A 27059-nucleotide genomic window follows, 5' to 3' on the forward strand; every position below is an offset into this window, starting at 1 on the left:
GACTTCTTATATGAAACATTTTATATATTCTATTATTGGATATAATTTTAATCTTATAAATGGGAACTTTGATTGTTCTCTGTGAATAAACCCCGTTTCAACTATGGCCAGTATGGCCCCACTTGATTTCAGACTTGTGACGACTGATTCTCTGAAGTCATCGGACAATGCCTTGCCTTGCGTATTATATTTGCTGATTATATACTTATTTGGTGGAATAATTTTTATTTTCAATCACTTTGCTGACATGTATATAGCAAGTTAGAAATGCCGAGATGGATTCAAAATACATTTCCTACATAACTACATGTACAGTTTCAATCCGATGTTTTCTCAGACGTCCGTGTTAATTCGTTCCCGCCCATTTCAAATGCAAGTGAAATTGACGTACGCTGTATACTTCCAATTTCCAATCTTGCCAATTAATATTCCGCGGTCTTATAAGATATAAACATCCATTCAATTTGATTTATCAAGGTTATACATGTAGCTATGGGTTCTTATATAATGATGTTGGTAGAACTTATCAAGGTACTAGTTTAATAGGTTGCATTGAATATATGATTATATCAGAAAATTTTCTCTCGAATTGCACTTGATTTATGAAATTCTGTCCTTATCCCCTATTTTGCCAAAATACAAATTTAGCAAATCCATAAAAATTATTAAAATTATTGTATCTCAGTTAAGTTTACAAAGAATTTGACTGTGGCGTGCATTCTCTGTGAAATTTTTACAATTTTAAACCATGCATATGAACTGATTTTTATCAAAAAACTTTTTGTATATTGCTCCTATAAACCTGTGACTTATCAGCAATGCATCCGCTCTCTGAAACATCATGTTGGAGGCATGTATGAGTTGTCATCTCGCATTGACTACCAAGAGACACAGGTCTTGAAAGCTGAAAACTGATCGCTACTTAATATGCTGGTCCTAATCCCGCGGATGCTAGCCTTATAATATACATCCCCCATGCACGATGGCTGTCATTGCAGTAATACCGCGCTTCACAGATTGAGTTCTTCCTTGGTGTTTGAAGCGATCACTGATCCGAATTCCACGACTGCTGCTTTAATAGATTGTGTTATGAATTATTGAAATTTGACGTTTTCACGCACTTCCAATACACATGTTGAAATTTGATTGGTATAAAACAGTATAACTTGAAACCTTGAATAGTTATACAATTTTGTCTTCGTTGTGGACCCAAGTTTAATCGTTAACTTAAAAATGAAGGCATGTACAAAAATTACTGTGACGTCACCTAAAGCTAACGGATTAAGAAACTTCATCAAAATATTTATGGTACAAATTCTTATAGACTATTTCCTTCTCGCCAACCTGACATTCTCGATAACACGTTTCCTGTCAAGTATACACTATCATTCTACGAGTTAGTGATAGAGCAATTGTCAATGTTAGATGCATTTGTAGATTTTGAAGAATTGAATTTCTTATTTATTTATTTATTTATTTATATATATAAACAATTATTTCTGTTCCAAACCTTCAATGTTCAAAGCGATGTAACTTATGTTTCCTCATAATCTTCGCGAAGCAGATAAAATGCGTGTACAACATTTTGTTGCTCAATTTCTGAGGATAACAAATAATTCGATTATATATTTTAGGATGTTTGCAATTTAGATTGTGTTTCTTCGTTTAAAACTGTATAATGCAATATCGTTTGTATAAATAAACCTATCTAATGCACTACTATGTAGCATGCATTTTAAGAGCACATTTATCATTAGTTGCTTTTACCAATATGCATATTTATCATTTGTTGTCATTTATAATTCATAATGTCATAGCAAATAAACTAGTTCTATTCTACCTAATATTCAATGTGCCAAACATTTTCATCTGTACAGTTGAGCTTGTTCATCTTCATTTATAATATCCGACTAAAAATGGAAAACGTTGAATTTGTAAACTGGGTCAGATGAGTTTGTATATATACTCAGTATATTGAAAATACAAAACGTATCCCGTTGGTTTAGTAATCTTATTGTCCTTTCCGATATATTTCATTTTATCAAATAAAATATACAATATGACGTAGTCATGTTGCATATTTTATTTGATAAAATGAAATAGTCGTGTTGTATATTTTATTTGATAAAATGAAATATATCGGAAAGGACATTATCTAGTCTTAGTTGATTAGTTGATTTAGTCTTATTTTCCTTTCCCAAATGATTGTGATACTATTAAATAGTCAATGAAGCAATTTATCAAATACTAAATTATATAGTTGTTATCGGGTACCTTGGGAACGACGACATCAAATCTGTTTGATATACCTTCCAGGTGTAGACTAAAGGACTGAGAGAGAAAAAATCAACTCCCAAAAGGGTAACCTGAAAGGTTTACATAATTCCAAGTTATATAGGTTTGTCCTAGGGCGACAATAGAAGAAGTGCTAGAAGATCAAATTATGAGAACTAAAAAAGATCAAACAAACACTTTATATTTCGTAAGTAAATGCAAAAAGCAAAAGGCTTACAAAACCCAAACAAAAATCAATAAAACAGACTTAAAACAGGTAAGATCGACATAATTGAAAATAAAAATCAGAAAGTTACATTTAATCAGCTCCCTTTGAGTGACCAAGCTGTTCATATGATATTATAGTTGACATGATAAACCCATTCTTATCATGACTTTATTGTTTTAGAAGTTCTCTTTGAACTTGATAATGATCATGTTTATACTTCATATATCTGTTGACTGTAATACTATTATTTTCTACTGACTGTAGATCTCTCACGAATTCTCATTCAACAAAGGGAATGCATTCTCATACCAATAACTTATTTACGTAAATTTGCGTAGAAAAACCATTTGTATAATCTAGAAGTGCAAGGCTTGTCGACTCACCTACCTATTACCCCTAATGACTAGTGGCGCAATTCTACGTTCTTTTAATTGTAACGAGAAAGGCGCCATTAACGGTTTCATTGTGGAATTGTTTGAGTCCAATTTCCATTTTTTGACTCAACAAAGCAATATGCTTAAATTCTTCATATTTATACTCTATTGCATTGTATGACAATCCGAAACGTTTGTTTACTTTCTGATTAAAACCCAAACATTTGAACTAAAGGTCGTCATTAAGATGCGCAAGATAAACTGAAATTCAATATGGACCATCTTCATAATTAATGACCCTGGTTCACGGAGGAGATTGCGCGTGTCACATTTTCCAGCGCCCACGAAAATCAGAAAAGAATCGTCGAAAAAAAAATAATATATTGCGGTATGAATCCACTCTGTTAATTGCTGTCAAAAAGTCGTGAAAGACTGGACAACTAATGCTCATTGGTAATTAGCAATTTACAGTACTTCCTTCACAGATTCAGCGCACCATTTGAATAGAAGCTGCGAGGTCGAATTTCGCACCAACACTAATGGTTGCTGGCGGAAACAAGCGAGCGTGTTAGCTGTCTGACGATGTTCCGATAATCTTTTGTTGTATTCTCTTTTACAATATCATAATCTGTAAATTTCCTATTTGTCGGACACAAGACACATCTCTCCAACACGTCATCTTCTTCTTGACAAACTAACTCCCACTGCTATCTGATTGGCTGAGCGTCTATAAAACTATTCTTCCCGGATAGACCTGTCCATTTTGAATTTGAAATTCGACTAGAATTAAGATGAATATTTCCAGGTAAGTTTATCATATTTTTTTTCTTAAACTTGACAAAAATTGCATCATGGTGATGCAAGAAATGTACATGTTAAACTTGAAATGTTTCATTTTATGGTAATAATAAAATAATAATCTAAACTGTTTTAACTACTTCTAGCAAAATTTATGTTAATTTTTAGAAGAAATTCATATATCTACTAATATGAGGCAACTTTTTTTTATCAGAATTTTTAAATTTATCATTTTCATTAATATGCCTTTTAAAGCATGTATTTTTCATAAAAATCATGAAAGAAAAATATTATTTCGGATGCTAAACTCATATGGTAGCAGCGATTCAAATTGTGCAAAACTAAATTATGACATACTGAGAAAGTTACCCCATAAATCGATCTATATTAAATAAATCTGATGATATTAATTCTTATAACTAATTTTATATGTTAGATTAATTGCATTTAAACATCAGTTACGCCATTTCCTACACTAATAGGTATATACGATTACTGTTTCGCTTGTAGCGCCGCCATGCTGCGTGTTTTCGTGGTCGCCCTCTGGGCAATAGCAATCCTGTGTCAAAATACAAACGGACTAACTGCACTAGAAAACATTCTAGCAGAGGAAACCAAAGACGATTATTTGAGGGATGTCGATGATGATTCCGTCTTGGACCAGAGAACAAGGGAAGAAGGTGGGAACTAATGTTTAATATTACTCCAATCTTAATTCGTTCTGTCTATATATACAAAGCTTAATGGTCTTTTCAGCATGTTCAAAATCTGTCCAATTATGGTTTCTGGCTGAATTATTCCGAAAATGATATTGTAAATCGTAGTGGAAAAAATCTTAATGAAAACTTACTCACTTAGCATCAAAGCTCCCACAAAAGTACGTGTACTGTTAAAAATCGCTTCGAGAATTTTGTTTACCTAATAAGAAGGGGATAGTTAGGTTATTATAGTTATTGTTTCTGTAAGTGTGTTCGTACATTTTCATTAGGGAAAGTGTTGAAACTGATGACTTTCATTGATACAAATACACTACCAGCATAGAAGGAAATCAGTTTTGAATTTGTACTTTTTCAGGACTTTTAAAAGGTTATACTATTAAATTCCCCATATATGAAATTACCATTTGCCGACAGACTTGATATATAGGATTGTGTTGTGTTTTGTTTTTGATTTGGAGCTACACCTTTAACGATTATTGTCAAAGTGTTATGTTTATTTATTTGGAACGTAAACTTTATTCAGTTTTACAAAGTTAAAAAAATGCGTCAACCTTGAACAATTTTTGAAAATATAATTGCATTTTTTTGTATATTGAATTCGCTGTTTATTAAATAGATGAAATTGATAATGAGAGATAGCAAAAGGTAATTTAAATATTAAACAAGTAAGTTGTTGCCATATTGCTCGTGATTTATTCTAATTTTTGTGTTATATTATATTTTCAGACCTGAAGAAGCTTATTTTAAAGAAGTTACGATTTCGAGAACTACCAAATGATTCTTCATCCGAGGTGCTCAACAGTTTAGGTATGTTTATTTGCGTTATAAAAACTGAAAGCAAAACAACGTTTACTTTCCTTGAATCCTTCTGTAACATATATTGTTATACGTGAACATAAAAATATGTTATGAATATTGCTCAATGATACGAGAATTTTTCTAAATTCAAATAATAAATTTACGCACAATGCCGCAAAAATGGTACATGTATATCTAATATGTAGTATAAATATATGCAGTTGATGGCATTTGGTATATCGTATAAGTTGTGTGGCTAAAATATCTAAGATTCCAGTTCTGACAATTTTGAATCAATTCGGCGTCTTCAAATACAACATCACCGGTGTGTTGTATTCCAGCATTTTAGAATCTGTAAACGTATATATAAGTTCTTACTTTGAATATGATACGAATAATTATTTAAAATCTAGGCTAAACTATGAAGGGTTTTTTCTTTATATGTTTATCATTGTTAGGTGCACGATGTATGGCAATAAAGTAAGCGTGGATTTGAGTTATCTTAACCAAAATCTGAAAATACCTATTCGTATACATGAATGCAAGGCAATATTTAAGCACTGTAAGCGGCGTACTTTAGCTGAAACTGCTCCACTCCAAGAACGCTGAACATTCAAATGTAATACATTAACCGTAGGTCCAACAATATCGAATTTAATTTTTGAGGTAGATCTGATGGTTTAGAAATTGTTGACCATTCAGTCTCTGCAAGTTTAGAGCTTCCATGTTTTATAAGGTTAATCAGGCGAAATTATTTATTGAGCTTTGAAATCCCTATTGTAGTGTCCAAAAATAAAATCCACTTAAAAAATAATTATTGTTCATATTCATATTTATTTATTTGTTTGTTTAGTTAAGAGAGTCCCCGACTCGTTTCGTTATGGAGATTCCTTGGTGGACAAGGTGGCCGCTTTGCTGAGAATCAAGATGAGGCCAACAAAGAGCCCCCAGGTCAGAATGCCCAGTCTACGATTTGGCTGAGGACGTCCAGAGACAGAATAGAGTGGTGTAGAGATTTATTTTATCTCTTTGTTTATTAAAAAGAGAAAAAAGTAACTCTATTTTTTTTTTTTGCATCTGTATACACTGAAACTTCGAAAAGAATACTAGAAATGCTTTAAGAGAGTGGTGGTTTATATTTTGTTTGATAAAGTGTCATTTTCAGATGTTTAATAAAAATATAAACATATTAAACTGTTTTTATCGTTATGGACACTAGCAAATTAAATGATGAATTATATATGTGACGGCTTTTTTATATCTGGAATTCATCTTTCATACAACTTTCTTGTATTGCAAAATGAAACGGCAACAAAAATTCGTGATACAGATATTATAGTCAAATTTCATTGCCAGAATGTCGAATTTTAAGTTATTTTTAGAATATAAAATCTATCTTTATGACGTATGGTCATAATTGCAACATCACCTGATTCAGTTGACATTGATTGTACACATAGAAGTAGGTCTAAAATCTAATAAAATCATAATCATCCGAGTCTTTGAGAAGAAAGTTCGCCATCAGTCGTGTTGTGTCTATAAAAATAGTTGTAATATACAATTTCAAGGTCACGGTGATTCAAAAATTACAGTCGTGTAGATTAGAATAAAATTGGCAAAGTGGTGCGAAAAATCAGGTAATCGCTTTATACGTCAATAAATTGTCACATCCAAAATAATGACTCATGGGCCTTTCTGCTCACCTGAGTATGTTCCCAAAGCTAGATATGCAAATTAACAATAAAAGCTTGGATAAATTAAGCAAAAAAGAACTTTTGCATTTGGTTTGGAAAAAATACACGAGGCCAGTTACCTGAGATACACTTTACGGTGGGTCGTTGCTGGGTTTTTTTTTCTTTTGTTAAAGACCCCCCCCCCCCCTCCTCGATTGAATAAAAACACGCCTTTATGTAAACTTACCCGTCATAATAGTCAATGCAGCCAGACATGAGCAACAAATATATGCATGTACATTGTACATGCTGTAGGGATGACGGTTTCAATCATTGTTAAGGTATTTGACCAATTATAAGATTAGAAGAAAAGGTGGGGATAACCAGGGCCATATAACTGCCAGGCATGTTCAACACATCTCGACTTGAGCAGTACAAATATACATGTATTGGGTAGGAATGATTTCCACTGACAACTGTTTTTAACATATATATTTGATATATATGGAATGGAAACGTGAAAAAAAAAATCTCGGGTCTCACCAAAGCTTGTGTGGTAATCAAATCGTGTATTCAAACCTCAAGGCTCCGTAAATTACGAGTTAATGTATTCAATGGTTGAAAATTTAAATTGATATGAAACTCAACGCTTTGCAACTCCAGTAGTACCATATTCAGATTCAGCAATGTGACGTAGGCCTGTCTATTCTTTTTTTGTCAGCCACTCAGCCATGGTTCTCTGAAATCAACAAGATTTGTCTGGCTTTTGAGATAAGACTACGCAATCGGTGCATATTTCGTTAAAACCGTCATTTTAAACTTGTTTTGACGCAAGAAATAGGTAGCTACGTCCTACTGAAAGTCCAAGGTCTTGTTAAAATGGTTCTATTTCAGTCTCAAAACCACTTTACAATGGTATAAAGAGACTATGAAATACATAAAATATACCAGAAATATGTCAATGGTGAGTGCGATTAGCTGAACATCACGTCACATCAACTATAGAGAAAACGACCTCTTGAAATAATTATTAGTATATATGTATCAATTTAATAGAATACAAAAATTATATTCACATATATCGGTTTTACAATAAAGGGCGTAAAACTAGACTAAGCAGTATTATTATTATAGTCTGTCCAAGGTTACCGTTTTTGCTGATTTTCTTAATAAATACACATACCTGTACGTAAAAAAGAATTGAATCAAATATAATATGTCAAACATTCTAAGATTGCCCTCTTTATACCTGGAGAAATACACAGGAACGAAAATGCATGATTCATATTAGGGAAAATCTACCAGCTTTAATCCATTCAGAAATTCTTTTCTTATACACCTTAAATTATTTTTGGTTGTTGATTGTTGTTTGTTGTGCGATAGAGGGCGCATTTTAAAATAAAAAACTGGAATTTTGTCATTTTAGTGGATGAATGTAGATTGGGCACAAATTAAGGAATTTTTGATTATTCAAATATTTAACAGATGTAGCCAAGGGGTAGATGCTGATTTCATTTGATGAAATGGTCAATGGTAAGATATTAAGGGTGGGGGGGGGGGGGGCTCAACTATGTCATTATGATATTATGATTTAAATGACCCACATTGACCAGTGTAACTTTTTTTCCTATTTTCAGACCAAAGACAGCAGGAAAAAAAACACCATATAATCAATTGACAATCTTGCGAAGTACTAGTAAGTAGACTTGTAAGTACAGTTTTTTTCCTTTATAGGAAAATTATTATTGTATATAGAACTAACAGAACTAAATTTTATATTTTCATGCTAACTTTATATGTCATTGAATAACTTCAAAAAATAAAATAACTTATATAACGAATTTAATCACGTGAGTATAGGATTTGATAACGGAGTACACATACATTATGTGAAGTTTTAAATTCTGTGAACATTTCATGTTCCGATTTCACCATGAGTCTTTCGCATAAGGGAGGATGTGTTCATTGATTCTTCATACGTCATGTAAAATGACTGTTAATGGGTGTACCGGCTTTGGAGAAATGAAAATTCCGTGCTGGGAAATTATATGCCAGTTTCCGGGATAAAATCCTAAACTATAGCTAGATTAGGATAAATCCTACACCGGATCATTCATCTCACGGATTTATAAATACATAGACCGGCTAAAAATGTCGACGGGTTCGTGATCCTTAACTTCGACCTTCCGTGAACTCTTGACCAATTAGGGCCAAGCAAAACGTGCTTAATTTTTGCATTTTGTCAATTTAATTGAAATTGATTTTGAAATCACTGTATATAAAGGTTTGAATTATCTTTGTGGTAATACAGATGGTCAATAACTGCAACGGTAATTTTTTGTTGTTGAAATTTTCATAATAGATCTATTTGTAACTGAGCCAAGTGAGTGTGTGTATATATATATATATATATATATATATATATATATATATATATATATATATATATATATATATATATATATATTCTTAAAAGGTCATGGTCACGATTTTGGTCAAATTCTATTTTTATGTTTTTATTACTTACAATGCTTGTGAAATGCATTTCTAATGATAAAAAAAAAATTGAGAGTCATTCGTAGAGTTATATAAGCAAGATAGAGGGCTCACAATTCTTTGTCATGTAAACAAGGCTCGTGCCCTGTTTTTGTTTACATAGGTTCAATATACCAGTAAAAAATCTTTTTTCCAGCTTATTTGTTCATCCTATTATTTATTTTAATCATAGATAAACAGTTCTTAACATTTAAAACATTCGTTTTAGGTTTAAAACTAAAATTCTTACTTCAACGTTCAAAATTTAAACAAACGCTTTGTATACACGGCGAAGAATTTCAAGCCCTGTAACTCGCTTATAACTCAAGAAATGACACTCAAATTTCTGTTGCCTTTTAAAATTGTCTTTCTGAAGCATTGTAAAAATTAAAATCGAAAAAATAATTTTTGACCATAATCGTGACCATGCCCCTTTAACATCCAAGTTACGTTTAAAGGGGCATGGCCACGATTTTGGTCAAAAATTATTTAATGTTTACAATGCTTTAGAAGAGCATTTTTAATAGGCAACCAATATTTGAGTGTCATACGTTGAGTTATAAGCGAGTCACATAGCTTACAATTATTGGCTACGTAAACAAAGTTTTTGTTTACAATTTGAATGTTGAAGTGAACATTCCAGTTTTAGACCTAAAATAACTGCCCTAAACGTTAGAATATTTTTTGATGCTTAAACGAATGGGAAGATAGACCTATCAGCTTGAAAAAGATTTTTTACTGGTATATTGAACCTACGTAAACAAAAACAGGACACGACCCTTGTTTACATGACAAAGATTTATGAGCTTTGTATCTCGCTTAAATACCTCTACGACTGAGTCTCAAATTTTATTTGATCATTTATAGATATGCATTCCTAAAGCATTGTAAATAATAAAAAGAGATAAATAGAATTTGACCAAAATCGTGCACATACCCCTTTAAGAATATGTATACACATTATATGTATTGTTAATCGTTATAGATTTCTTAATTCCCGACAATTTAGTTGTTAATTGTTGTTTATTTATAAATGTGTATGTAAATAAGTACAGTGTTCGATAAAACTCTATATCCTAATAGTTTTAACACTGTCCTATATACCCACATATATACAATGAAGTATACTTAGTATTATATCAACCGAGATACGGGTTATCAATGTCAGTGCTACCGAATGACACAGAGAAACCCAAAACAAACAACGATCATGAATCGTGCGTGGCTCCCGTTCCTGGTGGCCCTCACTCTGTCGCTGACCACTAGTGGTGCCAGCCCCACCGATCAAAGGCTGCGACTGCAGGGGTCGGTCTTCAGCTCCTTTGGTAACATTGTTTTATTGGTTTTATGATTCGTTTTAATCTTACATGCCCTAAAGTATTAGTATACACAACAATCTTTATAATTTCTGAAATTCTTATTTTTAATCGAGTCTTTTTTACATGATTCTGTTTACATAGTACGCTTGTAATATATGCCGTATATTAATTATGGATATTTCGTTATTGCGTTCATACTACCTGGCTTATCAGTTGCGGAACTTGGCCGATCCTATACAGATCATATTGTGAATAAGGTGTTGTTTGTAGGTAATATTGGAGAACTGTATAGCTGTCCGGAGAGAACATTAATTTCTTCTAAAAAGATTCTTCTGAAAAGTTATAGTTACAGCTATTCAAGAGATTAATTAAACTGCGTATGTTATATAAAAAGTTACACGATTTCTGTTCGTTTTTATCATTCTTAATTTCTAGTGAAAATGTGATTAAGTGATATAATGATACTATTTTATCATCAAGTGCCTTCGATTTGGAAAGAAAATAAAGGTTATATAGAAACATTGTAATAATTAGTACCCGAATTAATCAACATTTATTTTTCAAATAGTCCCCCGTATTTAACACTGACATTGAATTTCATATGCATGTACGACAGTCAAATGTCGGTGTCAACTGCTTTTTGTTATTGTTTACAGATTACCGCATTGCCTTGTTCTGCACGCGGGCAAATATGACTAAAAAGATGTCATACTTAAATATTTAATATATTTTGGGAAAGGTTACATTTTTTTAGCTGGACAACACTGTTGTGTTTACTGAACATTCCTGGAGCATCCATTTTCGGGTCCTAACCCGTATGAAAGTGAAACAAAATATTCAATAGATATTTCTAATCCACATCCGTTTCTTTACTTAAATAAACGGTATAGTGTTATCCAAACATCATTCTAAGTTATGTATAGATAATAACCGAATCAACCTCTATTCTCCTTGGTTTTTTGCTCATCAATAAACAGTTTCATTTTTTCTGCATGTCGTTGCATTCTATATAGTGAAAACATTTTCACTAAACGCTTATTTTGCAATGTTCCGTAACAGGCAGCTCAAAAATAAAATATGCCAAGAAGGCTGAAATATCTTCGGTACATCACAATAACTTCAATAGCGTTTTGAATGCACAATATCACTGCTTATATCGCCTTTGCACATGCATACTCGCAGAAGCAAGAGCGCGGTAAGCAGTTAGCATTAAGCAATACTAGTAGAACCATTATAACAGGAGCTTGGACTTTAGGTAGTTGTGTCAAACAACAATGTGACGTATGCCTGTCTATTTCATTGCTTCCCACTCAGTGAAAGCTCATTGAAATCAACAAGTCTTCAGCCAGACAAATCCTGTATATTTCAAAGAGCCATGGCTGAGTGGCCTAGACAGACCTACGTCACATTGTCGTTTGACAACTACCTAAAGTCCAAGCTCTTGTTAAAATGGTTCTATTAAGCAGCTAGCTGGTAGAAAGCAGGCAGAAACTGGAATGCAGCTGACAGTTGGCTGTCTATGAAATTTCATATTATTGTGACAGCATTAAATTCTTCATGTTTTTCAGGAGAAGTTAAGAGTTTTCTGCGGGAATGGTTTGCCAAATTCACCAATAATGTCATAAACGATGTTGACGAAGATTCTGAAAAAGATAGTCGACGGGAGAAAAGGGACCTAAAACCACCCATAGATTTTGAAGTCATAGCCCAAGAATATTTGAGAAATGAAACGAAAGAGTACTTGATGCAGTTCTTAGGATATGCAGAATATCTTAATGTAACCAACAAAGAGTCCCTAGACCAAATTTATCAGCGAGAGGAGCGCCGTCTATCGACCATGTCTCCATCGGAACTACTTCATTATATGACGTCACTTAGCAAAACGCTCAGTTCTGGTACCAGCGGAAGTACAATAAATATTAATGGACAAACATTTGATCTTAGCCATGTTGGAAGTTGGTGTTGTCCATTTTAAAAACTTCATTTGCTTTGTGTCAGTTTTTAATGTTTTATTTGGTCTGTTTATAAAACAAAATAAAGATACGAAAATTAAAAACAATCGCGATATAGTATCTTCCTCTAATTTTTTTTTTTATACTTATCCAACAAACTTGAGCTCAGTAAGATGCAAAGCTTTTAATGGGATACTTATAAAACGATGAAGATGTTTATAAAAAGAGCCCAGAATTATTGAAAGTATTCAGTTGCAAAGAAAAATTATTTTTTGTTATGTATACTTCATATGAAGTAGAATCTCATTCATCGAATTTCATGGCTTTATTCTTGAACTTTTTTTTGGATAATCTATTTCTCTTGGCCCAGTCTTGGTAGTGAATTATAACTTGTAACAAACAATACTGAATAAATATATAGCGACCAAACTAACAACAATGTCTTTTACAAAAAGGTGTGTTATAGTTTTTATATAATTTTAATTTTCATCGTTTTGAACGAGTTGTCTTGTATTTTATTTATTTACATAATTTAATTATTTTTTCATTTTGTTCATCGATTTATTTTAGTTTTGTTATTTGTTTTGTTATTCATTTTCAGTGGTGTTGGCTTCAATTATTGTTTAATCGACTTTCTTCTTTCCTTCTGTTTTTTTTCCTTAACTTTATTATTTTGTTTTTTTTTTTGGGGGGGGGGGGGGGCTTCATGGGGGTCTGCCTAATTTGGCTTAATTAAATGGACATGATTGTTGAATTTTTCCGAATTGTGTAAATTCAAATAAGATAAAGAAAAAAAGTTACTTCAAAAGTACGAAATAAATAAGAATAAATAAATATAAAGAAATAAAAAAAATAGTTAGTTACTTCATTAATCGATTCGGGTTTTTTTATATAAATTTTTTATAAATGTCTACGGATCTATTATATAAAAACGGGAGAGTTTTTTTTCTTATTTTTTATGGGAGAGTGTAAAAAATCTGCCGTTTGTCTAATAATTTTTATTTCATCGAACGTTGTCTAGATTTATCCTCCGTATTAATAGCCTATTCCGATAGGTGGCGCTTTCATATACGTCACGGAAAGGCACGAGATTCAACACAGAAGAGGATGAAAAGAACATAAACAAACCCGTTTTTAAAGTCGACTTCTGCTTTTATTATGTGATATTACCTTGGCAGCATGTGTAAACTGTTCATTTTGGTAAGTAATTGCAATAAGTATGTAAAAGCATATCTATTTCATATAAATCTTGCAGACTAAATCGTCTTTTGTTTCGCGAGAGAAGTGGCAGATGTTAGCCGTGGGGTACGCAACGGGGTTTGTTTATTTTGTAAATCGGATAAAAAAAAAAGATATATATTATGTTATCGAGCTTGATTTCTTGTTCACTCAAAGTGCATGCTAAATATCATGACTGTATCGTAATGTAGATTATTTATTCGAGTAGTGATGTTGTATTTTGTTTGGCGTTGTGTGATCACAGCTTTCTATAGACTCTATTTTAATTCATTCTGTAGAAGTAAAGCCTTCATCTAAATATCAAACAAGTGCACGTTAGCTTGATGACATAGAGCTCAAATATGAACGTTCTAAGTTTTGATGCCTACTGCTGTCAGTAGTTTAACATGTTTAAGGTTTGCCTACCAGAGAAATATACAGGGATTATCTTTACACCTGTCTTGTCCCCCTGACACATAACACTGGTAGCTATGTTCCTGTACTAATTACTGTTGGATAGTTTTGCAGTTTTTACAAATGACAGACCAGATTTAAAAGATAAACAAAATAGCCTGAAACTATAAATGTTAAAGTTATATATTTTAATCTTATTGAATGGGATAAATTATATGAATAAAACTTCTGTAGTTGGATATTCTAAATGTAAATAAGATTAGGGTAAGAGATTATGTACTTCTGTTAATTCTTTAATAAAACATTAATGAACAGAAGTTAAAACTTTAAGCAAATATTTAAAAAATCAAATCTCATGATGCTTATCTCCTAATGCCATTAGTACAAATATTGTTAGAGTGTTTAACCTGTGGTCATAAAATGTCATCAAGTTATTTCTTAACTCTAAAAATCCAGTGAAGCAGCAAGACTGTTTTATTTGACAATATCATTGCATGAGTGCATTGTTTCTAGAAATCATTATGTCCAGAGTGTAAGTGGAAGGAAGTGGTAGAAAGCTCAAAGGATTATCTTCATTTTCACTGGACATTTAGATTACAGAGAAGGAAATGGAATCTTGAATTGTGTTTATGACATTTCCTTAGTTTTATCCTGTGTGTTGGGAATGAACAAGTTTATCTAATATATCTCTTGGACTTAAATTAAGTGTTTGAAAAGTTGATATGAGCAACTTATATGAAAAATTTGACATACCACCTCATAGTGAGGCTGAGGATGACCCATATTTTTATTCAAGTGAGTGTCAAAAGTTTGTTCAGTTTTGTTTTTAATTATTTGTGTGCACTGATATATATAGTGTGGGTAGTATGTTCATTTATCTACGGTAATATTTTTTATTTATACGATAAAGTGGGTTGGTAAGGTAATATGATTGCTACAATGCCTAACTATCTGTGTATTCTGTATATGTTACATGTAAAGCAACAATTACATTTGGTTGACAATATTTTACTTTTAGTGTATTTATAGTGTATTTTGCATAAGTAAACTGTTATGAACAAATTTATGGCCCCTTAATACTCTTTGTACAGGATCATAAAAAAAACGAAGAACTAGATTTTCCATGTTTTTGACTCTTACCAGTTAGACATAACACATGTTAGAGAGGGACATGTTTTAATCTCAGTTTTATGTTCTAATTTACACTGTGAGGCATCTATCTGTGTAAGAAGTTATTAAAGTGATTGAGGAGGTGCTAATAGTCATGCATGTACTCGCTAAACTAAGTCAAACAACACTGAAATGTGGTCTAAAAGTACATAATGCACTGGTACTGTATGCTTAATACCGCTGCAGCATTTAATTTTACATTACTTTATTACTATTACACTGAATGTGGAAAGTGTATTATACATTCTCTATTAATTTTGTTTCCAGAGTATCTTTTAAAACGTGCTAACACTGCTGCAATGGAACATATCTATGAAGAAATCTTGAGCCCATGTAAGAGATTGAAAGTGTCCAGCAATGTGCTACCAGATGGTCTTCATCATCCCAACCTCCCACTGAAGGGTTACCATGCTCCCCCGCCATCAGTCATGTCCTCTGAAGACAAGAAAACCCGACCTCTCAAAGTCCTACAGAATGAAGGTCAGTATATTTCTACTATTCTTTTGTATAAGGAGAAGATTATTTAAGTCTTAGAACTTGTGTCTGATCCTTTTGACTTTGTATCAGTTCATACTTGAAAAGAATAGTAAATGATGAATGCCTCCATTTACAAGTGGATTGAATCCACAGGTATGTCTAATTCGTGTTGAATTCTGACGCCCCTTTCTCTGATGTTTGGCTGTTTGAAATACAAATTCTGAAGACAGAAAAGGAAGATTCATTTTTGAAGTAGTTTATGAATGACCTTTAGTAGCTTGTGCCCTTGGTTTTGAATTTTCTTTCAAAAAATGGTTTCAGTTTTCTTTTTTATCAGTTAGCAATGGCATGGCATCATAATACTGTCCCCATCGATAGGGCCTGCCTAAATTTGAATGACCTTTTAATGTCGTTTTTATGGATACTTCATCATCACCAGCAGTGTGATAATTTCCAAGGTGGTTGTAAGGAACTTTAACTTTGTAATGACCATTCTGATTGACACATGGCTGTTTATTGCCAGGCTCTCACAGGGAGGGTATTGTCCATGGGTAGGAGGATCCATTGTGATGTCATCTAATGACTAGATCACCACAGGTTTATTTCCTCCCTTACCCAGATTGAGGTGCTTCTAGATAAGGCCTGTGTTAGGTCATTGTTTGGAGAATCACTTGCTCTCATATCTGAAGATACCATAGCTGTATAGATCAATAGAAATCAGTTATCTGTAAGATGTCTGCGACAGGGCTACCACTTAATGTAGTCTAAACATAGTAGTCCAAACTTTTAAAGTTTGAATTTTTTTGGTTGCAACTACTTGTAATTGGTTTCACAGGCAATAGAAAATTTGCAGATTTTTAGAAGTTTTTAATCATGATCCTGTATAATTAGAGATCATCTATTTAGGGATAAGAAATTGAGTTGACTTTAAATACCAGCAAGTGTAATCTAAAGAAAACAATGTGTATGACCCAAAGACAGAATGAAATTTAGTGAATATTTTCCTTAGTTAATTACGGTTGGTTTTCATGGGCTTGTTATTGGAGCCACATGATTTACTGAATTCCCTAATTAATCATTTTAGTTAGGCAAAATTGTTTTCCCACAAAAGAAAGTTTTAATCAGATGAATAGGGGATTGATGGTCTCATAGGGCACCCTCTATGGGAGACTCTCGCCCTTCTGTTAGTGGTTCAGTCAGTTTGGGGTTGATGCGCTCCACATGCTGCTAAAGATTAATGTGAAAAGGTCCTGCGTTTATGTCCAAAGATTTTCTGTGTAATTGGCCGCATGGTGAGTGGTTCTGACCCCCTGTGGTTCCAGTGTAACCAATATACACATGCTGATAAAAATACAGCAGTTTAAAGAGGATGTTGATGGATCCACTAGGACAAGTACTGGGTAAGAAATATATTGGTCCTTAATTGTTGTTTATGTTTAAATAATCCAGCAACAGATATTATGGAAATTCATTTTTCCATCTTCAAGATTAATCAAATCTAATTGTAAGAACTATGACATTGAAAATTTGATACTAGTATTGCCTTTTGGGGTTGTATTGATTTGAAGAGACTTCATTAAACCTGAATCGGGACAGTATTGAATTAGCTTAATGGTATTCTGAATATCAAGTGTCTTCACTTGGGAATGACAAATTATAGTGTTAAACTTGTCATTTGAATTTTTAAAATTCATTTTGGCACGTGGTGAGGCGTGCTTTCAGCAGGTGATACACAGCAATGTGACAGATTTCTACCTGTATCTTATTGGTCACCCCGCTCTACACCTGCTGCTTCAGACCGTGAACATTAATCTGATATGATGTATGTCATCTTGAAGTACACCCTTTTATTGTCCACCGTCAGTATTAGGTGATCATCTTGGTGGAAAATTATTTTGTCACAAGCAATAAAAAAAATTCTATGCTGGTTCTCAATTTCTTGAATGCAAAGAAAGATAAGCAGGTGTTAGATGTGCTTTCATGATTTGCAGTTCGGCTTTTAAAGTAATGATATTTTGAAAAAAGATTAAATATGTTTCGTTTTTAATATACTTCTTAAGAAGTCTGAAAAAAAATGATATATAAGATCTATTGTTTCCCTTTCTTGATTTGAATGGTGTTTCTGATGAGTGGGTATTTGTAGTGTTGAATGTTTAATGAGTATCAAATTTCTTGTCCTTAAGGGATAGTAGCCTAGAAGATCATTGACTATGAGCAAACATCTTCAAAGTCAAGGGTTGTGTAATATTGAGTGTTTAGTTTGTAACCTAATGTGTGATTTCTTATATAATGTATATGCATTATTCTTAGATTATAGTCCATTATATAATGAACTTCTTTACTCCTGCTCCTTTGATCAATGTTAGAAAGCATTACATTATTTACATAGAATGTAACAGGTCATTCGGAATAAGTAATGTTGAAGGTCAGGTACATTAAAGTGAAAGATTTTTCTCAGCACAGCAAGAGGTAATGATATATCAGAAATGAGTGACAGTCTCCTATCAGTTATAAGTTTTTGCAACTTTTGAATATTTATCAGGATTAGACCTGGATATATTTTACAATACAGTTTTGTTTGTTCAGTCCAAATAAGCTTCTATTCAGTGGTCTATGAATTTGGAATATGGTGTGGAGAGTAAACTGTACTTTTCACAGCTTGGGTTCCCTGTCTGCTTAGAAGCCATTCAGTTACCCAGGTAAACTTTCACACCTGCTTCTGTAGACATTGAGTCTAACCACCAAATTGACCACAACCAGCCAATCACAGCCTTGTTTTCCTGGGTGCCTTTAGATATAGTGTCAAAATTACCAACCAGACTGGTTTTGTCTGTAGCATGTGAATTTGTCATATTTCTTGTGTTCAAGTGGAGGTTTATTGGATTTGGGAATAATTTAATACATCTGTGTGTCCTTACAAACTGTTGTGAATTGAATATTGAATTGTTCACCATGGTGTTTCAACACTTAGATTCTGGTGGGAATTACGAACGGAAAATAATGGGTACCAGAGGTATAAATCTAAAAATGAATTTTCCTTAAGGAAAAAAAAATATCTATTACTATTTTGAGTTGAAAAATAGGCTATTTCAGACTGAATCATAAATATTTCTTGTTCTCTTTCAGGTCAAATAAGATTGTCAGCTTATATGAATTTTGGATTACTGACAGTTCATGGTAAGAATGTTATATTGAACTATTCTATTCACCCATTTTGAAATTTTGAATTATTATATGAATTACAGTAACTAATATTTAAAATCTTGTCTCTTTTTAGTTATTCAAGCCAGACACCTAACTTCAAAGTTCTCACCATTATGTAATGCAATTGTAAAGGTAAATATTTACTATAAAAATAAAAATTAAATTCAGTGCATTTCGATGAATCTATTTTAGGTTTTTCATATTTATTATTTAAAAGTTGTTTCATTTGTCAGTTAGTAGCTCTCTATTCATTTTGAACTACAAATAAAAAAATAGTTTAATGTGTTTAGTTTTACATGTATTTTATAAATTCCTTTCTAGATATAGACAACTTATTTTGAAATTAGTGATTTAATGTTGTGTTGTTTTTTTTCTCCAGATGTCACTAGTGCCGGATGAAACAAGAAAATCAAGATGCAGAACAGAAGTTGTGAATGGATCCAATAACCCACTTTTTGATGAGAAATTCTCCTTGTGAGTATACAATTTTATGTGTGTATATGAAAATTTTTTTTACTATCAAATTAAAATCTCACTTAATACATTGGAGTGTTAGTAATGTAATTCCTTTTAGTCTTCTAATTAATTAGTTTTTAAAACCTAACACTCTTAAATTGACATTTGAATAAAACATTTAAAATATTAATTTTTGACACTTATTAAATCAAAACTCTCAGTTTGTGACTTTTAATTTTGTTTTCCCATAACTTGATCAGTCTTGCCTAACAAGCATTGTTCATTTGGAAATTGTTTGGTGGTTTGTTAATTAGACTGCATCTTTCATGCCTTGGGGGCCCTTTTAGACATGTGATCTGGAGATATGTTCCAACTAACATGTGGCAAGTGCCCCTCTATCTGACATGTCAAGATACTGTTCAGATAATATCACTTCTCCCCTTACATAGTGTCATTGTGTAATTGCTATTTGCAAGAATTTTCCTGACAACTATTGTGAAGGTGTCATCTGTGTATAGCAACCACTGTGCATCCTTGACCAGGAGCTGTGGAAACTAAATTAACAAAACTTCTGCAGGCCAATATAATAAAAAAATAAATTCTTAGGAAAAATAGGATCATTGCTAAGAATGCAGGAAACTCCCTTAATTAAGCAGGTCTAGACAAAAGATTATAGGATCTCCCCATGTTTCCTGGGATGGTAGTCTCTTATCTGTCACTCCCCTGAATTATTAGCAGTCCCCCTGCTGTAATCTGCTATTGTCAACCAATAAATCCCAGATTTCTCCCACTGTTCTCACTGTCAAGTCTTATTGTTTCATCCCCAGCATGTGTTAGGATATCAAGACTTGTCTCTACAAGTTAAACTATATTTCTTTATTGGAATGCATGAATTATCAATATTGATAAGTTTGAAAATACAGGATGTTGATAAACGAGAATATAAATATGGATGTATGTTTCCGCAGTGAGCTTCTAGAAGAAGACAACAACAAACGGCTGCTGATTTCTGTTTGGAACAAAGAATCTGGAAACAGGTAAAAATTGATATTTTTCATTTGATGAAAATATATATATTTTTAAAATCAGTATGATAAACATATTTTTATTCATTTTTTTAAATATATCTTCTGTTTATATATTTTTTTATTTTATTATATTTGATTAATCTATTAAGTAAATAAAGTAAAAGTAATTGAATTCAGTAGTTGTATTACTCTAGTAGTAAATATTTTCATTTTGTAATAAAGACAATAATTTGATGTTTATAGTCAAACTAATTACCCATTAAAATAGTTGTTTGTTTACTGATAAGTAGAACCAGACTTTAACTCAGTGGGGTTTCCATTACTGATTGATTTGTGATCTACAGGTTGACCTAACAATAGTGTTATGTTCTTGATTTGATAATTACCCATCATTAAGTGGGGGGCTTCTTCTACTTAAGATAGTTAAGATATTTCTATATTTTGAGGAAAAAAGCAAATTACAAATTCCCTGTTGTTGGTAATTCAATCATTCTGGCATGTAGCTTGGACTTGATCAGACCAGATCAAATTCATTACTGTAAATGATAGGACCCAAGTTGGACAACAGTACATACGATGTTATTTAATTCCAGTGAGTTTTTGGGATGTACCTCTTTTGGCATTCGTCACCTGATTAACCCCAGGAAGGACACAGATGGATGGTACTATCTGCTGACCGAGGAAGTAGGTCGTAAGAAGCACTTGAAGTTGTCCAGTAAAAACCAACCCAAACTGCAAGTCAGAAGTAAGTCTCTTCTTAACTCTTCCTTTTATTGTTCAATAATGTTTAACAGGAAACCAGATTTAAGATTATTTATTCTGTCATGAGGGATTTTATATGAAAAGCATTTGTAGTTAAGAGTTACTGGGATATTACTGATAAGATAGAACCAAAAAGTTTAAATCAGCAAGATATACATTGTAGTAAAAGACTGTAAAAATATTGTAGCAAAAGATTATATCTTATTTGATACTTGTTGATGACATGGACTATTTATTGCAAGAACCTGCCTTTAATACAACTACCGATACACATAATAATGCGGAAGAAAATAAGTGATGAAAACATAGGTTAATTAAAATATTCATTATCCTTCTTTTATTGCAGATCAGAGAGAAAATGTGCCCCCCATTAACAAGGACATTTGGGGAATGGAGTCGCTCACAGTGACAGTACACAGGGGAGAGCATGGTTATGGATTCTCTGTGGTAGAGAGCTGTCCTGTCAAAGTTGGCCGAGTTGATAGAGGTATGCTTTTTATAAACAACAACAACAGATACTAAAGACTTGCTTTGTTTTGTTAAGATAAAGAAATATCTTAAAGACAAGTCAAATTCTTACATTTTATGATTATTTTTCAGGGTCCCCTGCAGACCATGCTGGGCTTTGTCCAGGAGACTGTATTATCAGAGTCAACAATCAGAACGTGTCACGATCCCAGTCAGCAAGTGTAGCCAAGCTAGTCAAGTAAGTCAAATGTCTAAATTTTTAGAAACTAAGACATATAAAGTGTATTTTCCTCCAGTTGGCTTAATTGAGAGTTGAGGGTTTTATTTATATGTCTTTGCTTTGTGTTGTAGGAGTGCTGGTCCAACCTTGACAATTGACATCCAGCGTTCCAAGGCTTACGAGATCCTGGACTCCGCATCATGGCAGCAGGTGCTCCCTCCCAACTCCTCCATAGAACAGATGGAGCTGAGGCGAGGCCAGGATGACAACAACTCGGGAGAGCTTTCTGATGACAGTCACAGGACTGACGGATCCGTGGATGAGGGCATCTTCTCCCTGCCCAGCCATCTCATCACCAGCACCCCACTCCCTCTCTTCTTGAATGGACACCAGGTGCTTGTTTAATCACAGAATGACATATATGATAATTTATCCTCGCAATACTGGTTGATAACTTGTACATACAAAACTTGCTGATAATTTGATAAATTTAATAACACTGATTTTTTTCTTAAAGACTGTGCCAACTCCTGAGAAGAGGAAACAAGAAGCCATCCACAGGTTGATGAGCATAGAGATGGATTTCATTGATGTCATGCATGCTGGAATGCAGCGCTACTCCAGACCACTTCGTCATTGCATTTTAAACCCAAGACAACATTTTACACTCTTCCAAAACATTGAAAAGGTAGTTTTGAAATTCTTTTGCTACATGTATTTTAGTCATTACCAGTTATCATAAAAATGCTTTAAAGACATAACTTGATGGGGAATGCAAGCACATTAATTGTTACACAAAGTTTAATCAGTTCTTTTTCATTATTTGCAGTTGGTTACCATTTCTGAGTACCATCTCAAGCAGATCAATGACAACATGCCCTCCTTCTGTTCGGACACTGAAGGATCTTTTACATCCAGTGAAGGAGGACACAACTTCTCCATTGGAATGATCTATCAATCAAAGGTAATTATCTCCAATAATTCCCAAGCATAATATTTTCACCAGTTAAAAACCATGAAAATATTTTAAGAACTTTTTCACCATTGATAGTTTACTTAATTTTTAACTGTTTCTTGTAGGTACATATGCTTTCCCAGGCCTATGACTTGTATTCAAAAGGATTGGGAGAGGCCAATGACCTCCTATCTGATCTACGAAGATCAACAGAATTTGTCAAATTTGTTCGGGTAAGTTATTTATAAGATCTTCAAAATATATAGACAAACTTACCTTAACTAAATATGAATGATTAATAAAACATTGATTGAAATTTTATAATTATTTACAGGAACCCCCTTTGGAGCCTCAGCAACCCTCCATCAGCACATTTTTAACCAGACCAGTTCATCACATTCGAGAACTTTACCAAGTACTACAAGATATCTTCATGAACACCTCGAATGAAGAGAGTGACTTCAGAGGCCTCAAACAAGTTGTAGAAAGTAAGGACCATTCATTGAATATGGGATGAATTAATGGATGTTTTAATTGTTTTTAAGCAAAATTTTCACATAATGTACAAAGTGTTTGCAGTCATGGAAATGCATGTTCCTCTCATTAATTCAGTCCAAGCTGATGCATGTCTTTAATTATGATCAGATACCCTGTGCTTATAAATTTTTTAATAACTGTTTAATTTACTGTTTTAGGTTTAAATGAGTGTGTGGGGAACATCTCAAACTACAGCTGCGTGGACAGAGTTCCCAGTATCTCCTCCCTGGCCTCCTCAACAGGGAGCACTGGTCACTCCAAGACAGAGGCGGGCTCTGTGTCCGGGAAAGGCATCCTGGCCCCGTCCTGTTCCATGAATACAGTGCGGTCCATCGACTCAGAAGTAGCCAGAATACAGGATAGGCTGGTGTTCTCATCTAAAGTGTTGGTAAGATAAACCTGATTTTAAGATTTTCTTATACAGTTTGATAGGGCACAAAACTTTATTGAAACTAGTAATTACCAAAACTATACGAATCAGTGTGTATGAGAGTAGCAATACCATGAGATATAATGATTTTTGATAGGTAGTCTTTAATGAAGAAGTCTTTTGTACATTTTCAGAAGTTCCAGCTTTGTACTGAGGACAGACATCTGATCTATGCTGGGGACATGTTCAGATGGGAAGGAACAACTTGGAAGAAGGTGAGAATTCTCTTAAAATTCATATGAAAATTACCAGTAAAGTGTTACTTAGTATTCCACTGATATGAGTTGTAAAATGTAGTGAATTGGTGTGCATAGAAAACGTTGCTGATTGTTTTCCCTCTCTTTACAGCTGTTTGTACTGCTGTTCTCTGACATCCTGGTCCAAACAGAACAGGACAGAAGTGACCAGTTACATGTGATGTATGAACCTGTGTACCTGAAGCACATCACACAGGTGGATGGACAGAGAAATCACAGTATGTATTGTCTCCCTTAGTGTTCATACAAGATAGAATATCAGTAACAAAAACATTACAGCTCTACTTTATTTATAGTGGTACTTGTGACTAAAATAGTAAAAATTTGTACTTTAGGTTCAAATGACATTGTAAGGCTTGGATATAGCTTATGTAAATAATCTTATTTATCTTTCAGCCACAGAACTTGTCATCCACCATGCTTCCAACACAACCCCTCAAGGAATACCCATTACCCACAAGATGCTTTTCCGGGCCCCAACAACAGAGTTGAAGTACACATGGAAGTCCCTGCTGGAACAGAAGGTACACAACGTTCGGGGGACGTCGACCACAGACTACTACAGCCTCAGTGACTGCTCGGGGTCCGCGGTCATCATATGAAGTCATAGCCATGAATGGCTACCGACTGAATAGTAGTGCTTCAACTCTAATCCGAAACAGTTAATCTGATGTGAATTTGTAATGGAGACTCAAGTCTGAGTTGAGTTTGTAAGAACCTTGATGTCATGGCCTTTTAAAGATATTATACACTGTCAGTGTACTATCAAATAAAACTTTGTGTTCAGTAGTAGCTGCTCTGTAGCTGTAAAAATTGTATGTGTTTGTTGATTGCAGCATATAGCTTGTTACGTTACTTTATTGACCTAGATTCAGTATTTATGGAGTACAGATTCTTGTGTGTATAGGAACTATGTTACAAACATAGCTAGTCAAATAAACAGCAAGTTATTAGTCCAGATGACTTGCAGTACATGTACTATTTGTAGGTTTTTATCCATTAGCAGTATGTAAACATTTGTTCTTAATGTTTAGCTACTATGTTTATTCAGAGCATTTCAATACTCAGTGTTATTTTTAACCACCATTGTATTCTCAGTGATATATTTTATTGGATTTTACATTACATGGAATGGGATGTAGTGATTGGATTTTTAGACTAAGTATGACTAGTATGGATAACATAGTAAACAAGACATGGGAGTGTGTTTCAAATAGATTGCACTTATGAGTTGATGAGGAAGATATTCCTTGAATTGTGTTCAATTAAAAGACAAGACATGTAAAAGTAAACCAATTACTTGTAGTTTTGTGTTGTACTTTTTAATACACTTTTTGAGATATTTTTATCTGTTTTATATTTGTTTTTTTTTTCTGACACGAAAGTGCTATTGTATTTTATATTTGGAATTTATGTTACGTTAAAACTTTGGAAATCCTTTCACTTTGTCATACCTCCTTCCACATTCGTGGTTCCACTTTTCCTCCTTTTTCTCTGTCCTCTGAACTTTGTAGTATTTATTTTTTTTAAGACCTATTAGACGATTAGAATAGAAACTTTTTGTAAATTTATTAGAAAAAAGTAAATGCATATAAAAACAAAATCAAGAGTTGTGGTGTCTCCTTGTTGATATTGTAAATTCAATAAATTGTGTTAATATTTGGCAATCAACAACTATTCTGAATACTAGAGTTCAGATGGAATAAAGCATAAAGAAAACGTACCAGTATATTGACAATGTAATTATCATTAAGATGGTATGGGATACCTATCAAGGATAGAGGTACATTATAACTAAAATACTTTCACAATTTTAAAAGTTTCAAAATTTACAAAATTCGACAAAAATGTTTTTTAACTTTTTTTTGAAAAGTAAAATTATAAAAACCCCAATCTCAATGAATGAATGGAAGTGCACGCGAAAATCAAAAGATTTGCGTTTCACAAGAATGTAATGGTATAGGCAAAATAAAAGGAATTGCAAACAAAAGCCAAGGACTGGATTATAGGGCGCAGTGGCTTTTTTCAAACCCAAAGAGTGTGGGGGGTATATTGATCACCCACAGAGATCAATTATTTAATACATCCCGAAGCTTGGACGCTTTTTTAAGGCGTCGAGCTAATGCTCGGCAGCCTTCTAGCGATCGTCTGGATTGGCAATCGTCCAAAAATTCACGCGCTGCACCGCCTTTTAAATGCGCATAAGAAATAAGTTCCTAAAAGTATTAAACGTATTTCAAGATTTTTTTTTTCCATTTATTCAACTAAATTGTGTACAAAAAACCCAACTTTGCCTCCCTGGTGATTGACAACTCATTGCATAAGAATAAATTTGCTTAATCAAGAAATGGCGGATGAATACAATCAGGCCTAAGTGTAAAGATTCACTATTTATTATTTTAGTTTATCGCTTACATTTTAATTGGAGACTGTGCCCGATAGAAATAACATTTTAGATGTAAATTTATTTGTTATCGGGCTCGGTCTCCAAAATAAATGTAAGCGATAAACGTATCTAGTAATTTCGTTGCAAAAAGTAAACTCGATAATGCAGTTAGTTTGGTCGAGCTTTATAGATAGCATATGTTGTGGATTTGTTTGTAAACAACCATACCATAGGAAATCTTGTTTCAAACGGGAATTGAAATAAATAAATGTATGTTTTATTATTATAATTAGGGACACACTGTTAATGTATTCAAATTATGAACCTATGAAAGTTGTTCAAAGACTGCTTGAAGCAGAAAGAAACAAATTATTTTTGAACTTTGAAATTTCTTCGATTTTTGCAA

General features: G+C 33.1%; 3 protein-coding genes across 5 annotated transcripts; all 3 read left to right on the forward strand.

Annotated features, from left to right (window-relative positions):
• The first annotated feature begins 3521 nt into the window (after nucleotides 1-3521).
• On the forward strand, nucleotides 3522-6386 carry LOC128156107 (uncharacterized). Its single transcript, XM_052818117.1, has 4 exons — nucleotides 3522-3682; nucleotides 4186-4355; nucleotides 5121-5201; nucleotides 6046-6386. The coding sequence occupies exons 1-4, from the start codon at nucleotides 3669-3671 to the stop codon at nucleotides 6171-6173; spliced, it is 393 nt and encodes a 130-aa protein (XP_052674077.1). The 5' UTR covers nucleotides 3522-3668; the 3' UTR covers nucleotides 6174-6386.
• A 4171-nt stretch (nucleotides 6387-10557) lies between these two features.
• Nucleotides 10558-12791, forward strand: LOC128156082 (uncharacterized). The gene is made up of 2 exons (XM_052818076.1): nucleotides 10558-10725; nucleotides 12288-12791. The coding sequence occupies exons 1-2, from the start codon at nucleotides 10578-10580 to the stop codon at nucleotides 12692-12694; spliced, it is 555 nt and encodes a 184-aa protein (XP_052674036.1). The 5' UTR covers nucleotides 10558-10577; the 3' UTR covers nucleotides 12695-12791.
• Nucleotides 12792-13674: 883 nt separating this feature from the next.
• On the forward strand, nucleotides 13675-25870 carry LOC128156081 (uncharacterized). Of its 3 annotated transcripts, none has more exons than XM_052818074.1 (18): nucleotides 13675-13871; nucleotides 15741-15953; nucleotides 19077-19127; nucleotides 19228-19286; nucleotides 19534-19628; nucleotides 20579-20647; nucleotides 21232-21383; nucleotides 21747-21887; nucleotides 22001-22106; nucleotides 22220-22481; nucleotides 22606-22776; nucleotides 22918-23052; nucleotides 23169-23276; nucleotides 23378-23531; nucleotides 23739-23968; nucleotides 24145-24225; nucleotides 24359-24485; nucleotides 24664-25870. In XM_052818074.1, exons 2-18 carry the CDS (start codon nucleotides 15773-15775, stop codon nucleotides 24867-24869), a joined length of 2328 nt encoding a protein of 775 aa, XP_052674034.1. In that variant the 5' UTR covers nucleotides 13675-13871; nucleotides 15741-15772; the 3' UTR covers nucleotides 24870-25870. The 3 variants fall into 3 exon arrangements, with proteins under 3 accessions (XP_052674034.1, XP_052674033.1, XP_052674035.1); XM_052818073.1 differs by lacking the exon at nucleotides 13675-13871 and adding an exon at nucleotides 13896-15098; XM_052818075.1 differs by lacking the exons at nucleotides 13675-13871; nucleotides 15741-15953 and adding an exon at nucleotides 16952-18963.
• Nucleotides 25871-27059: the final 1189 nt, after the last annotated feature.

Source organism: Crassostrea angulata, chromosome 7 (genome assembly GCF_025612915.1).
Source record: "Crassostrea angulata isolate pt1a10 chromosome 7, ASM2561291v2, whole genome shotgun sequence".
Taxonomy (NCBI): Eukaryota; Metazoa; Mollusca; class Bivalvia; order Ostreida; family Ostreidae; genus Magallana; species Magallana angulata.

What these genes read in the sequence shown, in the direction of transcription:
- LOC128156081 (XM_052818073.1), top strand. Translation starts at nt 15,026, where the DNA reads ATGAGCAACTTATATGAAAAATTTGACATACCACCTCATAGTGAGGCT. An exon ending in AGTTGGCCGAGTTGATAGAG is followed by an intron (nt 21,888 to 22,000) that starts GTATGCTTTTTA and finishes ATTATTTTTCAG; the next exon opens with GGTCCCCTGCAGACCATGCT. An exon ending in GAATGATCTATCAATCAAAG is followed by an intron (nt 23,053 to 23,168) that starts GTAATTATCTCC and finishes TGTTTCTTGTAG; the next exon opens with GTACATATGCTTTCCCAGGC.
- LOC128156107 (XM_052818117.1), top strand. An exon ending in CCAGAGAACAAGGGAAGAAG is followed by an intron (nt 4,356 to 5,120) that starts GTGGGAACTAAT and finishes TTATATTTTCAG; the next exon opens with ACCTGAAGAAGCTTATTTTA. An exon ending in CGAGGTGCTCAACAGTTTAG is followed by an intron (nt 5,202 to 6,045) that starts GTATGTTTATTT and finishes TTGTTTGTTTAG; the next exon opens with TTAAGAGAGTCCCCGACTCG.
- LOC128156082 (XM_052818076.1), top strand. Translation starts at nt 10,578, where the DNA reads ATGACACAGAGAAACCCAAAACAAACAACGATCATGAATCGTGCGTGG. An exon ending in GTCGGTCTTCAGCTCCTTTG is followed by an intron (nt 10,726 to 12,287) that starts GTAACATTGTTT and finishes CATGTTTTTCAG; the next exon opens with GAGAAGTTAAGAGTTTTCTG.